At 35.2% G+C, this 16,117-nt stretch overlaps 1 protein-coding gene across 3 annotated transcripts in view; it reads left to right on the forward strand.

Annotated features, from left to right (window-relative positions):
* The window catches only part of Dtwd2 (DTW motif tRNA-uridine aminocarboxypropyltransferase 2), a 90,891-nt gene extending 75,200 nt beyond the window's left edge, over positions 1 to 15,691 (forward strand). The window contains exons 5-7 of one of the 3 annotated variants that reach the window (XR_015444715.1): positions 830 to 912; positions 1,764 to 3,454; positions 8,658 to 8,786. Coding sequence is in view for 2 of the 3 variants with exons in the window: in XM_004836162.4 (XP_004836219.1) it covers positions 8,658 to 8,786; positions 13,686 to 13,856 (300 nt within the window). In the remaining variant the exon portion in view is untranslated. Of the gene's footprint in view, positions 1 to 829; positions 913 to 1,763; positions 3,455 to 8,657; positions 8,787 to 13,685 lie in introns of those variants that run through there. The other 2 variants (XM_087194681.1, XM_004836162.4) reach the window with 2 other exon arrangements.
* Positions 15,692 to 16,117: the final 426 nt, after the last annotated feature.

Raw genomic sequence — 16,117 nt, forward strand, 5'->3', positions numbered from 1 at the left:
GCTCTTGTGTAGAATTCTTTGGAGTGCTGGTTTGGTATTCACGAAGTTCCTAAGGTGGTCTTTGTCATGAAAGTATCTTACTTCTCCATCCATTTTGAAAGATAGTTTAGCAGGGTACATCAGTCTGGGTTGGAGGCTGTTTTCTTTTAGGGCTTGGAATATGTCACTCCAAGCTCTTCTTGCCTTGATGGTTTGTGTTGAGAAGTCTGCTGTGATTCTGATGGGCTTTCCTTTGTATGTGATTTGTTTCTTTTCTCTAACTGCTTGTAGAACTTTGTTCTTCTGTTGAGTTTCTGGGATCTTGACAATTATATGCCTATGTATAGATTGGTTTTGATCAAGGCTATTTGGAGTCCTATATGTCTCACTTATCTGTATGTCAGGTTCTTTCCCCTTGCTTGGGAAGTTTTCTGCCATTCCTTCTGTGAAGGGTTTTTTTTATGTCATCTGCACTCTCTCCTGTTTCTTCTTTGACTCCAATCAGTCTTACATTATTATTGTTTGCATCGTCTGGCAGCTGCTTGGATTGATTTCTCATGTTTCCTTATAATTTTAAAGCAGTTTTCTTTTCCTGGTCACTAAATGCATTCTTATCTTCTATATCTGAAATTCTGTCCTTACATTGGCTCATTCTGCTGTGTAGGCTTTCAATGGAGTTTTTCATCTCTTGGAAATCTATTTGCATCTATTTTATGGATTCCATTTGTTTCTTATGTTGGGATTCCATCATGTTCCTCAGCTCCTCTCTAGATTTATTAATCGTGTCTTGCATTAGGGGCACAATTTCTCCTGTTATCTGAGAAATTATTTCTGATTTCCTTTTTTCCAGATCCCCTTTTGTTGCCAGTTTAGTGGGTCCAGGTGGTTGAGTATCAGAATGGTCCATCTCATTTCCCTTTGGGGTTGCTGCAGGTAATCTGGAAGTCTGGATTTGAGACTTATTTACATGCCTTTTCATTTTGACTGAGGGGCTGGTGGGGGTGCTGTTGGTGCCCGCATGGCTCACCCCCTCTGAGCTGGGAGAGGTGGGACTGGGGCCGGGAGCGGTGGTTGGGATGGTGGCCCAGAAACCCCTTCCTCTGTGCCGGGAGTGGTGGGACAGAAGGCGGCCCAAAAGCCCTTTTCTCTGGGCTGGGAGCGTTGGGTCAGATGGTGGCCCAAAGCCCTTTCTTCTGGGCTGGGAGTGACAGGGGGGATGGTCCCTGGGAAGCCCCTTCCTCTGGGCCAGGAGTGATGGGCTGGATGGTGCCCCAGAAGCCCCTTCCTCTGGACTAGGAGCAGTGGGACGGCAGCTCAGAAGCCCCTTCCTGTGTGCTGGGAGTGGCGGGACAGATGGTGGCCCAAAAGCCCTTTCCTCTGGGCCGGGAGTGGCAGGAGGGATGGTGGCCAGGAAGCCCCTTCCTCTGGGCTGGGAGTGGCAAGGGGAGTGGTGCCCGGGAAGCCTCTTCCTCTGGGCCGGAGATTTAATTTTTTGTAAAAGTAAAATACGGTACATGGCTGAAAATTCAAAAGATAGTGGATGCAGTGAAAAGTCTTCCTGTGACCTCTGTGCCCCATCTACCCAGTGACCCTCCTTATGGTAGAGGCAACCAGTATATCAAGAGCCTTGTGTGTTTCTCTGAAGTCATTTTACTTGTAAACAACTAAATATATACACATATTCTCTTTCCTTTTAGATATGTGGTAGATATTTGCTGTAGTGCTCCTTATTTTACCAAAGGATTTTAGGATCACCTTTTTTGTTTGTTTGTTTTTTGAGGCAGGGTCTTGCTATATAGCCCAAGCTGGCCTCGAATCCGTGGAGATCCTCCTGCCTCAGCCTCTCAAGTGCTGGGATTACAGGCATGAGACACCACGCCCAGCTCGTATGTGAAGAACTGCTGCTGCTCCTGCCCCTACTCCTCTTCTTCTCCTTCTTCCTTCTCCTCTTCCTGCTATTACTTTTTCCCTCTTTTTTCCTTTTCCCTTTTCCTCTTTTCCTTTCACTTTCTCTTCCTGATCCCTCCTCCTATTCCTCTCCTCTTCCTCTTCATGATCCTCCTCCTTATATACCGTTCTTCTAGTTCCCTTCCTCTTCTTCATATTTTGAATATGTACTTTACCAAAGAAGCTATACACATGGCAAGTAAGTACATGAAAAGATGCTTAAAATTATTAGTTTTTAGAGAAATGCAAGTAAAACTACATAGAGATGCCATTAGACATCTGTAAGAATAATTAAAATGAGAAGGACTGTTCATGCTGTGTATTGTTGAACTGCAGAGCAGCTGAAACTCACATTTCGGATTGTAATGTAAAACTACATGCTTGTTTGTTGTAGTTTGGCAGTTTATTTAAAAATAAAGTATATATGTAACATGTAACATATCAAAGACTTACATACAAATGTTCATAGCAGGTTTAACTGTAATAGCTCAAATGTAGGAGCAACTCAAATGTCAACAGGTATGTGTATAGAATGGGGCATATTCACATAATGAAAAACTGTTAAGCAGTGAGATGCAATGAGCTCTTGATAAACACTGTAACATGGATGAATCTGAAAATAGTGATTACAAGTGAAAGAAACTAGATAAATACCAGCATATTTTCCATTAATATAAAATTCTGAGAAATTCAAATCATTGCTTTCTTGGAGAGGGTGAAGAGGAGGGGGTAGGAAGGAGAGGTAAGAATATTACACAGAGTGAAAAGAATCAATTATTTTTTTTGTATTTTTTTTGTATTAAATTCTTTTATTGGTACATTGTAGGTATACAACACAATTACATTTCTCATTGGGAATTGTACCTTTACATAATGCATCTTGGTTCTTATTTTTTCCCCATTCCTAGCCCTCCCTTCACGCCCTCTACCCTTCCCTATTTACAAAGACTTTATTTCCATTTTTTCCATTTCTCATCATTTTTCCTTTCCCTTCTTTCCTTTCCCCTGCCCCTCCCACTACCCCTACCCCTTTGGACCTTTTCTTCCTATTTTACATTATCAATTATTCAAAGAATCAATTATTATTGTGATTATGGTGATGGTTTCTCAGGTGTATACATGTGTCAACACTTAACAAATTGCCTACTGTCCATATGTGTATTTTATTCTATGTCAGTTTTAAGTTCTTAAAAAAAAACTAAATGAACAGAGAAAAGTGTGCCATAGTTAATAATGCAGTCTCATACCTCAAAATTCCTGCTAGGATGTGCACAGTTGCAGATGACATTGTCCACTGAGTAAGGGACATTTTAACACTCTGAAAGTTCAATCATTCCCCTTTAGTTCCAATCTTTCATATATAAGAAACTAGAGCAGTGCATTGATCTGGATATGGGGAAGGCATCATCATATGAGGCTGAGTGTACTGCATTTGTCTCAGGATATTAAAAGCATGTATCATGGTATTATAGATGTCCATACTGGAATGTATAACACAGTCTTCATTGATCACCCTCAGCTTTCCAAGGTTAGTGCTGGCCATCTGTACAACAAATGGTAAATTCACTGGAAATCTCTTTGAATCATATAGTAGGCCCTTGGATCAATTTTTATTCGAGTCTTCCCTATGTCTCATATTCTTACATACATTTTTTGCATATGTGTCCAATCTGTGGTCCACAGATTGAACATGCCTGTAAAATATATTTTAAAAGATATTTGGTTACTTATATACATTAATTATATTATATATTTTAATCTTAAGCACAAAAGAATTTCTCTTCACTTATTGCCTTCTAGGCAAGCAAGCCACTGGTTGGACCATGTTGTTTAAATCATAAAATATTTTTTCTTTTTACAAACTTTGGGTTAAAAGACTTTCTACAAGGTTAAGTGCCAGTCCTAGGTTGAAGCTGATGTAAAGTTCTCATTCTTTCTACCATACCACCTAGCCACCCAGACTGATACAATTTCAGATTGGTTTTAACTTTTCCTTGTGGGATAACATCCAGAATAGATAACCACTTTCTATAAATATATAATTATATTTCTGCTGTTGTTAATTTGGATTTAATTAATGCTAATTCCTTACCTAAATCCCATACTCATAAAATTATTACTGAATGTTGCACAAAAATTCTAATTTATTTTTGTCAAAAATCCCTACTTAGCTGAGGTTAAACATTTTGGAGAGGTAATTGTAGAATCATGTGCAGTTGTAAGAAATACTTCCAAGAATCATTCAGCTTTATAAACAATATAAATGTAAACAATATAGATGAAATAATAGTGAATATATATAATACTTGTAGTACACAGCATCATCTCTCTCCACTAGCTATCTGACCTCTGCATCCCCTAGTACAGACTCTTTGTGGTTCCTTCACTCCTTGTGTCTCAGGGTTTAAAAGTATGTATTATGATTTTTCCTTTTGGATTTTCTTGCCATTACCTGTATCTAGAAGCCCCACATTCTTTGACTGACTTAGATTTTGTACTAGAGGCTCAATTTTTAACTGCATTTTTTCTGATTGCTTCTTTGATATGCCTCTACACAATTAGCTTCCCTGTCTATTTCCATAGCACCCATAACTTATTCCTGTCACACGGTCTTAATATGGACTGTAATAATTTTCCATTTATTTGCCTATATTTTTTCTAGACTGCAAGATAATTGAGAAAGGATTTTTTTCCTTGTTCACCCTGAATCTCCAGTGACTATAAACTCTTTGAAGGCATATGTTTTACTTTGCTTCTCCAGGGCCCCAGAACATTGCCTGTTACATACAGGAGTTAAGTAAATATTGGAGGATGGATGGGTGAGAAATTGTGGAGTAGATGAATAGGCAATGACTAATTGACTATTAGTTTCATTTACTAAAAAGTTTATAATAAAACATAAACCAGACTAAGTAGATAGTAATTTCTGTGTGGTCTATTCATTAGAAACATTTTTAAAGCTTACCAGTCTGGAGAAATTGCATCGGTGATGTTAGGGAATATTTGGAAAAATAGCTTTTGTGAAAAGAAAAACTATGCATCTGGCTTCTAAAAAGTTTTAAATTGGCTAGAATTGAGATTAATGGTAAACTTTTAAGGAAATAAATAATTTTGCTTTGTATAAAGTAGTAGAGTACCTTATACTCTACAAATTTAAATATATATTTGATGGACTTTGTATATGTGTATCCTGATACTCATATGATTTAGTTATGCAGTATTTACTCATGCAGTATGAAACTATTTCTAGTATTGATGGTTTAAAAACAATGATTTCTGAAGAAGTGTAGGAAATTAATATATTGCATAGGTAATATTCTAGACTTCACATCCCCCCCCCCATTAAGTTTATTGGTACATTTTAGGTATAAAATACATTTACAGACATCATTGGGATCTTGTACCATTACATGAGTATCTTGGTTCTTATTTATTTTTCCCCTTCCCCTGCCCTCCCTTCACCCCCTCCACCCTTCCCTATTTGCAAAGATTTTGTTTCCATTTTTTTCCTTTTCTCATATATTTTTTTCCCTTCTTTCCTTTCCCCTACCTTTCCCACTTCCCCTGCTCCTTTAGACTTTTACTTCCTATTACACAATATCAATTACACATTTTATAAATTAAAATATCAAGACCTAGGAGACATTACCACAGATTTTACAGAATTTAAAAGGATATAGAAAGCATATTTCAAAAATCTGTTTTAAAATAAATTTGACAACTTCTAACAAGTACCTTGGATGACAAATTAATGAAACTAACTCGCTCTGGAAGAAATATAAAATTTGAATAGCACCTATTAAAGAAAGTATATTCCTAGCTTGAAAACTTACCTATATGACAACAGCAGGCTCATATACATTTTAACTGATAAATTATATCAAACATTTAAAGCAGAAAAAACAAGGAACACTTCTCCCCTCATTTTAGGAAATCAACATTGTGCTAATCCTAAAACTGGATAAAGATAATAGAAGAAAAAAGTATGAACATAGGTAGAAATTTGTTTAACAAAACAAAGTAATAGTCAGATCTGGCAGTATGTAGAAAGTGGTTTTGTTATAGGGATGGCAGTATTCGTTCAGCATTGGAAGATCCACCCTCAAAAGTCATCATTCTAACAGAGGAAAGGAGAAAGCCATATGATCCTGTCACTAGTTGGAGAAAAAGTATCAGACTAAATTCCACAGCTGTTCATGGTAAAAGCTATCAGGAGACTAGAAGTAGAACAGAACCTTCTCAACAGATTAAAGACATGTACTCCATACTTCCAGCAAGAATGCCTTATATGAATGGATACGATACAATGCTTTCTCCTTAAGGTGGGGAGCAAGGGCGGATATGCTTACTTTTTATCTGTCCATTAAACTTTGAAACCTAGGCCCCACCAAAATAGTCTGGCAATAAAATGACACAATTAGGATAGGATTGGCAAGGTTGAAGCAAAATCTTTATATGTAGATGAAATGATCATCAACAGAGAAAATACTAAGAAATCTCTAGGAGCCCCTAGAACTTGTATTTGAATTTACTAGGATTAGAAAACACAAGGTATATATAAAAATTCCGGTCTGTGTATACTTGCCTTAAATGAAGAATTGGATATTGAAATGTAAAAGTTATGTAGGAGTACAAAGGACCTAGAAAAGTTAAAACAAACAAACAAAAAATAACAGTGTTGGAAGATGTTTAGTACCCAATTTTAAGACTTCTTCTAAAGCTACAGTAATCAAGGCAGTGTTGGTGTAAGGAAAGACATATAGATCATTGGAATAAAACAGAAACTCTAGTAATAGAACCACACATATATGGTCCACTGAGTTTTGAAAGATTATTTAACATTAGTATTTTATAGAATATAAACTCAAGAGCCGAGGAAGAGATAGTGTTTTCAGCAAACGGCACTAGAACACCTGGTATCCGTATATTAAAAAATTAACCTCAACCCTTTATTTCCATACATACAAATAAGTTGAAGGGATCTATGAACCTAAATAAGAAAGCCTAAAAGTATAAAACTTCAAGAAGAAATTATAAGGGAAAATGTTTATGAATTTATGGTAGGCAATAACTACCTAGTATACAAAAGACATGATGTATAAAAGAGAAAAATTGATAAATGAGATTCCTTCAAAATTTAGAACTTTAAATGACATCATTAACATGAAAAGTACTCCTTAAACAGACCATATTTACAATGCATACAACCTATGACCAGAATATATAAAGAACTCTTACGTCTCATAATAGACAACCCAGTTAAAATGTAGACATAAGAAGATGATGAATAGCCAGTACAGAATAAGGAAAGGTGTGCAACTCTAGAATCAGAAAAATACTAATCAGTACAATAGCAAGATTGAATTATACACTCATTATGAGATGAAGTTAAAAGTTTTAAAAGCCTTGTCATGACTTTTTTTGTTGTTGTGGATTCTCCCCCTTTGCGTTTAATTTGTCATGCCCAAAGGATTCATTCTGCTGGGTTTCCTGGGGTTGTGATCCTCATTGTCTTTTCCTAGGGTATTGTCTAAAATTTTTTGGAGTGCTGGTTTGGTATTCATGAAGTTCCTGAGGTGCTGTTTATCATGAGAGTATCTTATTTCTCCATCAGTTTTGAAAGATAGTTTTGTAGGGTACATCAATCTGGGTTGGAGGCTGTTTTCCTTTAGGGATTGAAATACATCACTCCAAGCTCTTCTTGCCTTGAGGGTTTGCATTGAGAAGTCTGCTGTGATTCTGATGGGTTTTCCTTTGTATGTGATTTGTTTCTTTTCTCTCACTGCTTGTAGAATTTTGTTCTTCTGTTGGATTTCTGGAATCCTAACTATTATATGCCTCACTTATCTGTATGTCACATTCTTTTCCCCTCCTTGTGAAGTTTTCTGCCATCACTTCTGTGAACAGTTTTTTTATGTCATCTGCACTCTCTCCTGTTTCTTCATTGACTCTGATCAGTCTTATGTTATTCTTCTTCGCATCATCTAGCAGCTGCTGTATTGATTTCTCGTGTTCCCTTACAATTTTAAAGCAATTTTTCTTTTCCTCCTCAGTAATTGCAATCTTTTCTTCTATATCTGAAATTCTATCCTCACATTGGTTCATTCTGCTGCGCAGACTTTTGATGGAGTTTTTAACCTTCTGGAAATCTGTTTGCATCTGTTTTATGGATTCCATTTGTTTCCTATATTGGGATTCCATCATGTTCCTCAGATCCTCTATTTTTTTATCTGTGTCCTCTCTATATTTATTAATCATGTCTTGCACCATGAGCACAATGTTTGCTGTTATCTGAGTAATTATTCCTAATTTCATTTTCCCCTCTTTTGTTGCCAGTTCAGAGTCCAGGTAGTTGAGTATCAGATTGTTCCATCTCATTTCCCTTTGGGGTTGCTGTAGATGATCCGGAAGTCTGTTTTTGAGGCTTGTTTACATGTCTTCTCATTTCCACGGGGTTGGGGGGTGCTTCTGGCACCCACGTGGCTTACCTTCTTTGCCCTAGGAACTTGGGATGGCAGCGGGGGAGCTTCCTTCTGGGTGCTGGGACCGGCTCACCTTTTCTGCCCTAGGAGCTTGGGATGGCAGCAGGGGAGCTTCCTTCTGGGTGCTGGGACCGGCTCAGCTTCTCTGCCCTAGGAGTGTGGGATGGCCAGGAAAGTAATATTTAAAATACATTAAAAATTTACATTTAGGACAAAAATTACATTATGCTATTTTGTTTTTTATTTCAGGTGCAGTTAAAAACTAATATTTCCAGTCAGTATGTAATTCGGATGCAACCAACTAATAGGTGCCTTTCTACACTGGAGTGTGCAGCTGTTGCTCTTTCCATCTTAGAGAAAAACAATTCCATACAGGAGGTATGTGGAAGATCATAGTTTTTTTCAAGTAGGAGTTTGGTTAGATTTCATTTGGAAAATTTAGACATGCTTATCTTGTTAAATGTGTACCTCAAGTGACCAGTAGAATGTATCTGATAGAAATTTATGTACTTTATAACCCTCTTTCTCCCTCTGGTGTTTTTCTGTGTTTGCTTAGCATTCCAGATTGCATTATTTAAATATTCATAGTAAGCTGTGCAAACAGCATTTGTAATATGCTAAATTGCATTTAAATAGCATGACACTAAATAGTTTTTTGGTTATATATTTTTTTAGTATTTTTTATTTCTTTTTTTTTAGTAGTTTACATTCTCTTGTGTTTGGCTTTTAAATTAAGAGAACATAGTATAGCAACTTCTTTTGCATTCATTCCTTTATTTGAAGAGCTATACTAGTGTTGTTTAACTTATTAAACTTGTGTAGTGTATAAAAAGATACTTTTCAAAAAGAGAAACACCTACAGAATATGAAAAGGTCATAGCCTATGATCATTTTTCTATTTACTTTCCATGGATGTCTGATGGTTGCATATATAATTAGTAATCGTCAGCAAAGGGTAATATTTCAGTGAGCTCATTAATGATCTTTTGGTGCATATAAGAAATTTTGCATTTATAGCAGTTGGACAATAGTTAAATAAAATGTTGAGTTTTAAATAAAATATTTTAATAACTACAACTGAGGAAGAAAAGTTAGAACATAACAAACATAACTAAATGAAATTTATGACTTCCCCTCCAAAATATGTACTACAGAACACACAAGGCACAAACACACACGCACGCACACACACACACACACACACACACCACAATACACATGAACAAAGTACTCTTTCCTGCCTTCCTTCTCTCTCTCATTATACATTATGGTTACTTCTGTAAGGCTTTGCCTAAGCCATGATAGAAATTTCAACTATGGTAAAGGTCAGTTCAAAATAACTGGAGTAGTTATCAAGATATTAATCCTAAAGAAAATAAAAAGCTCTCAAGAGCAAGGAGTGTTAGAAGAGTGTCAGAAGAAAGCATCAAATTGTCTTTCTCAAGTTGCTTATTATTATAGATGGCAAAAGTTGCTTATCAGTTTATAATAAAAATTATTTTTCAGCCTATTCAACATAATTTCAGTAAAAAAAATTAGCATGTTTCTATGTGGAACACAATTACTGTCTCCTCTAAACATAGGTGTTGTCTTCCCTTCTTAGGGAGGAAAGGTATAATATACATTTCCTCTCAATAACCTTTTATTGGGAGCATTCTAATAAGATTCTAGAGTAGCAGAGGAGAGCAGTCAATTTTCATGGCTTCATTCTGTAGGCTTGGGATTGAACAACTTTGTTAGTCTTTTGATTCATTCTTTTCCTTTATTCTAGAGAACTTTTCAATCATCTGGAATTAGCATGATAGAAAATCATAGATCATAGCTCCTTGGAAGTAGCATGATATGGACTTTAAAGAGCTTTGAATTACAACTTCATCACTTGTTATCATCACCCTTTGCCAGTGAGAAGTTCACACAACCTATTTGTGCTTGTTTTTTACCTGAAATATACAAAAAGTAGTTGCCTCAGGAATCGAGTAGCTGGGTGTGATAGTGCACACCTGTAATTCCAGCTACTTGGGAGGCTGAGGTAGAAGGATTGCATGCCCAAGCCCAAGGCCAGCCTGGGCAAAGTAGCAAGATCTTGTCTCAAAATGAAAAATAAAAAGGGTTGGAAATGTAGCTTAGTGGTAGAGTACTACTAGGTTCAATCTCTACTACCACCAAAAAAAAAAAAAAAAAGAATTGAGATAATGTGTGTTAGGGTCACATTTGTCAACAACATAGGCACTGTGTTAAACCTTTTCTCCTCCTTTGCCCCTCTTATTCTTGCATATAGATCAACAAAAGAATTTTTGAAATAACCATTGTTGACTTTTATTTATCTACTGTAATATGTACCATGACTTTTTATACATTTGGAGCCCTCAGCTTGGGGATCTTTTTCATTATAAGACCTCGATGTAGGAAGTTTTACTTTATAAACATTCAAAGGTAATTGTGGAAAAGGTTTTGAGCCGCACATAGTCCAGTGGTTTGGCTCTACCCACCATCAAGGGCTGATAGTAATGGTTCCTTGAAAACTTCCCCATTTGCAAATATAGATGAAAGGATTTATGAAATACTGATTTTCTCCCAAATGACCATTTAGAAGAAAACTTATTTTACAACTAGAGGATTTTTCCCTAAGGCAATCTTTTTTTCCATGTAGCTTCACATTGTCTCTGATGTGATGTTTTTGTTTATATAGAAACATTAAAAAAAGAAAGAAACATTATCGTTTGTTATTAAATATATGCTCAACTTTCAATGTACAGATGAAAAAATTAGGCAAGAAGAGATTATATTATTTACCTTAAAGTATATACCTAGTAAGTCAGATAGCATCAATTAAAATAGGCTGGATTAGATTTAAAGTGGTGTAACATGATAAAGGGCTATTCCTCTTTTTTTTTTGATACTGGGGATTGAACTCAGGACCTCATGCTTGCCAGGCAGGCGCTGTGCCCCTGAGCTAAATCCCTAGCCCAAATCTTTCTTTCTTTCTTTTTTTTTTTCTTTTGTACCAGGGATCGAACATGTATGGGCTCTCGCCAGGTATTCTCTGGCACTGTTCCCTACTATGCTCCCTGGCCACTAAGTACCTTTGTTCCATCATGCCTTTCTGCTGTAATGTTTCTGCCTTGGAACCAGCTGACTATGAACTAAATCTTCCCAAACCATGAGCTAAATTAAACCTTTTACAGTCCAGTCTCTCCACTGTATTGCCTTTGTAAAATGGTATATAGTCATTTTTCCTTTTCCTTTCCTCTTTTTGTTTTTGTTTTTTTAAAGAAATTACAAGAATATCCTAAGGGGCTTTTCACAACAATACTGTATACAGTTTTTGAAAGACATGTGTCTTTTTTCTTATTGGTATATATTGATTAGGAATGTTTGACTGCATGAAAACAGAGCTATTACTGCAGTAGTGAAATCAAATGAGAGTTTCTTTTTCCCTCCTCTAATTTAGACATGCTGAGGTGGGTTGTCCTGTGCTTGAAGTTGCACTTGGAAAGGACAGTGTGGGTTCCTTCTTTCTTTTTTTTTATTTTTTATTTTTGAATTTTAATTTATTGGTACATTTTAGGTATACAGTATAATGACATTCATCATTGGAAATTTGCACCTTTACATAATCTCTCCTGGTTCTTATTTTTTCTCCCTTCCTCTGTCCTCCCTTCAACAACACCTCCACCCCTCCCTATTTACGAAGACTTTGTTTCCTTTTTTTCCTTTTCTCATATTAATTCCATTCCCTTCTTTCCTTTCCCCTACCCCTCCTTCGTCCCTTCCTATCTCACATTATCTATTATACCTTTTGATCCTTATTTACACTTTCAGTTTCTCACACTAGAGAAACTATTCGGTAGTTACACATATGTCCTATTTATTTCACTTAATAGTATCACCTCAGTGTGCATCCATTTAGCTATAAATGTCTTTAGTTTCTCATTCTTTATGGCTGAGTAGTAGTACTCCATTTTATTTTTTAAAAAAGCACATTTTCTTTATCCAGTCTCCAGTTGATGGGGAAATTGGGCTGTTTCCAAGCTTTAGCTATTATAAACCTTCTGTCTTTCTGTCCCTTATCTTTTGTGTTTATTGCCTAATGGTCACTTGTTGTTTGCCCCACGTCCGATAATCATGTTCCAGGTAGGAAGAAGGAACAAAATGCCTGTGCTGCTAAATCTGTCAGGTTTTAAAGCATTCCTTTGGAAGCCCCACCCAGTAGATACATCACTCTAGTTTCACAAAGGAAGAGGCAGGGAAGGTGGCCTTCAGTAGACTGTGTCATTAGTCAGTGTAGTATTAATAACTGGACTGATTTCCAGTTGAATGAAATTTGGATTCTTTTAATAATAATGGATGTAGAGGAGCAACTATGAGTTCATTATATATTAAAGCTTTTTCTGCTACTTACAGTTACATATGTGGAAGAATGAATTTTCACATGGATATATTGAAATTTTTGTAGTTAAATCTTTCAGTTTTTTTCTTTTATGTTTTGTTAACAATCTGTTCAATCATGCTTTCTTGCTATTATTACTTAAAAAATTTAGAGCAAGACTAAAGTCCAAGGAGAGAATCAGGCCTAAAATATGTTTTAAAAATTGGCATAGTTTTTTTAAATTCAAATAACTTTAGGTAGAATGTGTACAATAGTTGTATTAAACCCTCCAACATTCTTCGTTAGCTTACAGGTTTATTAGGTTCACATGTTACATGCTTGGCTCTATGGGTATTTGGATTTAGACAGAAACACATATAGTTAGAATGATTTCAAATACCCTAAGACTTGGGCCTCTAACTTGCATGTGGTCCATAGACCAGTGTGAGAGAAGTAGTAAACCACTTGACAGTTGCTGCCATCATTTGTTTTCAAGTGCTAGTAAGATTGCATTAATTTGTGACTAACACTTAATTAGCTCATTGGATATGCTTATTATCATTATATATAATTATTCGTTTTAGTCTGCTTGCTTCAGATTAAATTATAATGACAACAGCATTTCATTCTGTTTGAATAAAATGTAAAACTTAGTTCAGACTTTATTGCCTATATAGAAAATCAGTATTTGTATCCTTTTACTAAAATTCCTTGGTGGTAGGTAACTTAGGAATTTAAAAATATTATTTATTCAGTGACAATTATATATAATTGTTCAGATATCTATTGCTTTTACAGTTAAAAGCCAATAATAATGGAAAAAACAGTAATCTGTTTTTGAAGGAAAAATATAAAATATTATGATCTGTCACAAATACTTCTTTAGTGTCCTTTTTTTTCCCTAACAGACCTTGCTTCGTCCTCTTCAAGCATTATGCTCTTTCCAGCTTCAACATGGTGCTCAGATTCGTCTCAGCAAGGAATACCTTCTGAAAAATGGATTATATCCTAAGCCAATGCCAAAGAACAAACGGAAACTCAGGAAAATGGAACTCTTAATGAACAGTGTTAAAATTTAGTACAGTTATTCTTTGTTTTGTTTTTTTTGGTACCAGGGATTGAACTCGGGTCCTTGTGCTTGCAAGGCAAGCGACAGAACCACTGAGCTAAATCCCTGGCCCAAATATATTTTGCTATCTGGTAGGAAGTGGCTCATCATTATACTTTTTTTGTTTTTCTCGTACCAGGGATCGAACTCAGGTCCTTGCGCTTGCGCAGCAGGTGGCGAAACCACTGAGCTAAATCCCCCGCCCTAGTACAGTTATTATTATGGTGCTAATTTACCTGTTTTAGCTGAAAATACCACATTAAGTTTTCATCAAGTTTAAGTTGTGGGCTTTTGACTTCCTAAAGAAGAATGAGGGTTACTATTAATCTTGTTCAGAAGAAGGAAGTAAACCAAATAGCCATAAAAACAAAAAAAAAACAAAACAAAGACTTCTCTGACTCAGTGAAAAATAAGATTTCATACTGTATTTATTTTTTTAAAATATGCCTTTAATACATTTTTTTCTTATCCATAATTTAGAATATAGCTGCTGAGCTTGGTGAGAAGTCCTCATATATAAAATGGAAAGACATTGTGCCTGATTGGAGCAGTACTGTAACTGGTTTTTTTTTTTTTGGTATCAGGGATCGAACTCGGGTCCTTGTACTTGCGCAGCAGGCGACAAAACCACCGAGCTAAATCCCTGGCCCTAGTACTGTTACTGTTAATGTATGTGGATAGCTAGTTGTAGACGAATATTAGGATACATCCTGCATCAGTTTGTGATCTTGTACATGAACTTTAGAGTTTGAAGTAAGTAGCAAAAGAAAATAATGATAATCATATGGTTTAGATTGAATTATTTATTTCATAAAATAGTATAAAGAAACAAGGAATGAGTATTCTTTAGATATTAAACTTAAACTCAACTAATGTATTTACATTTTCTGTTAATTGCCTCAGTATTTCAGAGAGGAGCATGTTATTTTGAAATAGTATACATTTTCATTTAAAATCACTCTGGATAAGTTCTAATTTTTCAGTGTTAATTGAATAGGTTTTGTGACTGTGGTAAACTGATTTTATTGACGTTTCCATATGGAAATAACTGAAGTAGATTAGAATATAATACAATTGTTATTTTGAGAACACATTTCTGTAACTAGAGCTATTTAAATCTTTTTTAATGGGCAAAACCCATCAATTTGAATGAACAAATTTCCATATACTCACTGGGGAAATATTTACTGGGATTTTACATATTTTAGCAAGAAGGTGAAATATGTTTTGGTCTTTATGACTTCTAGAGTTTCTTATATCTAGTGTTAAGTTGGAAGGAAAAGCTAAATATGCAGTTTAATGGTAAGCTTGATAAATATTGTTTGTGGGGGCTGGGATGCAGCTCAGTGGCGCCGTGCCTGCCTGGCAAGCACAAGGTCCTGACTTTGATCCCCAGTACTGAAATTTTTTAAAAAAATGTTTGTGGGAAGGGGGAGGCAGGGTACATGAACATGTATCAGTAGTGGTTTCTGGGAATTTTCACGCTCACTTATTTGTTTGTTTTTTACGTAGATTAGACCCTTATTCAACCGTATAATGATGGTCACAATTCGAATGTTAATGTGTGTTCAGGAAAACTATGCAGAAACTATTTTAAAATATTAAACAAAAGTTAGATTTCTATCTTTCATTGCTGACTTATTTTTGGATTTAACAGATGAGCTGATTTGTAATCTAAAATACCTAATGTCAAATGATTATTTGGTATAATAAAAAGAAACTATAATTATAATGCTTTCTTAACAAGTGGATTAAAGTCATCTTGCAATAATTTTATGTTGAAATTAAACCACAAATTTTTGCTTATATTTCAAAACCTCAATTTGTTGTTTTTTTTTAGAATAACTTCTACTTATGTCTTTTAAATACATTTTAGAGTATTTTTGAACACAAAAAGCTTTAAGATTCATTGTTATGGGAAATTTATAAAATTTTCTTTAAGAAAACAATGTATTTACAAATTATTTTATGTTTAACTATTTTACTTATTTGTACTGACCTATTAATAGGTGATTCCATTTAATCTTTTCAGGTATACAGTGGTTTTCTTGTCACTTCTTTTAAAATATATTATGATTAATATGTTTTTAGTTACTAAAAGTTCTCCAATTATATAGTATGTAATTATTTTTACTAAAAATTTAATCTAGTTTTTTAAAATTGTTACTTTTCTATTATAGTATGTAGTTAGCTTTGAAATTCAGGTGCTTTTATCTTTGCTTGATTTTTTTC

The sequence above is a fragment of the Heterocephalus glaber genome, unplaced genomic scaffold (genome assembly GCF_053883595.1).
Source record: "Heterocephalus glaber isolate CG9 unplaced genomic scaffold, H.glaber_assembly_v1.0 deba00001606, whole genome shotgun sequence".
Lineage (NCBI taxonomy): Eukaryota > Metazoa > Chordata > Mammalia > Rodentia > Bathyergidae > Heterocephalus > Heterocephalus glaber.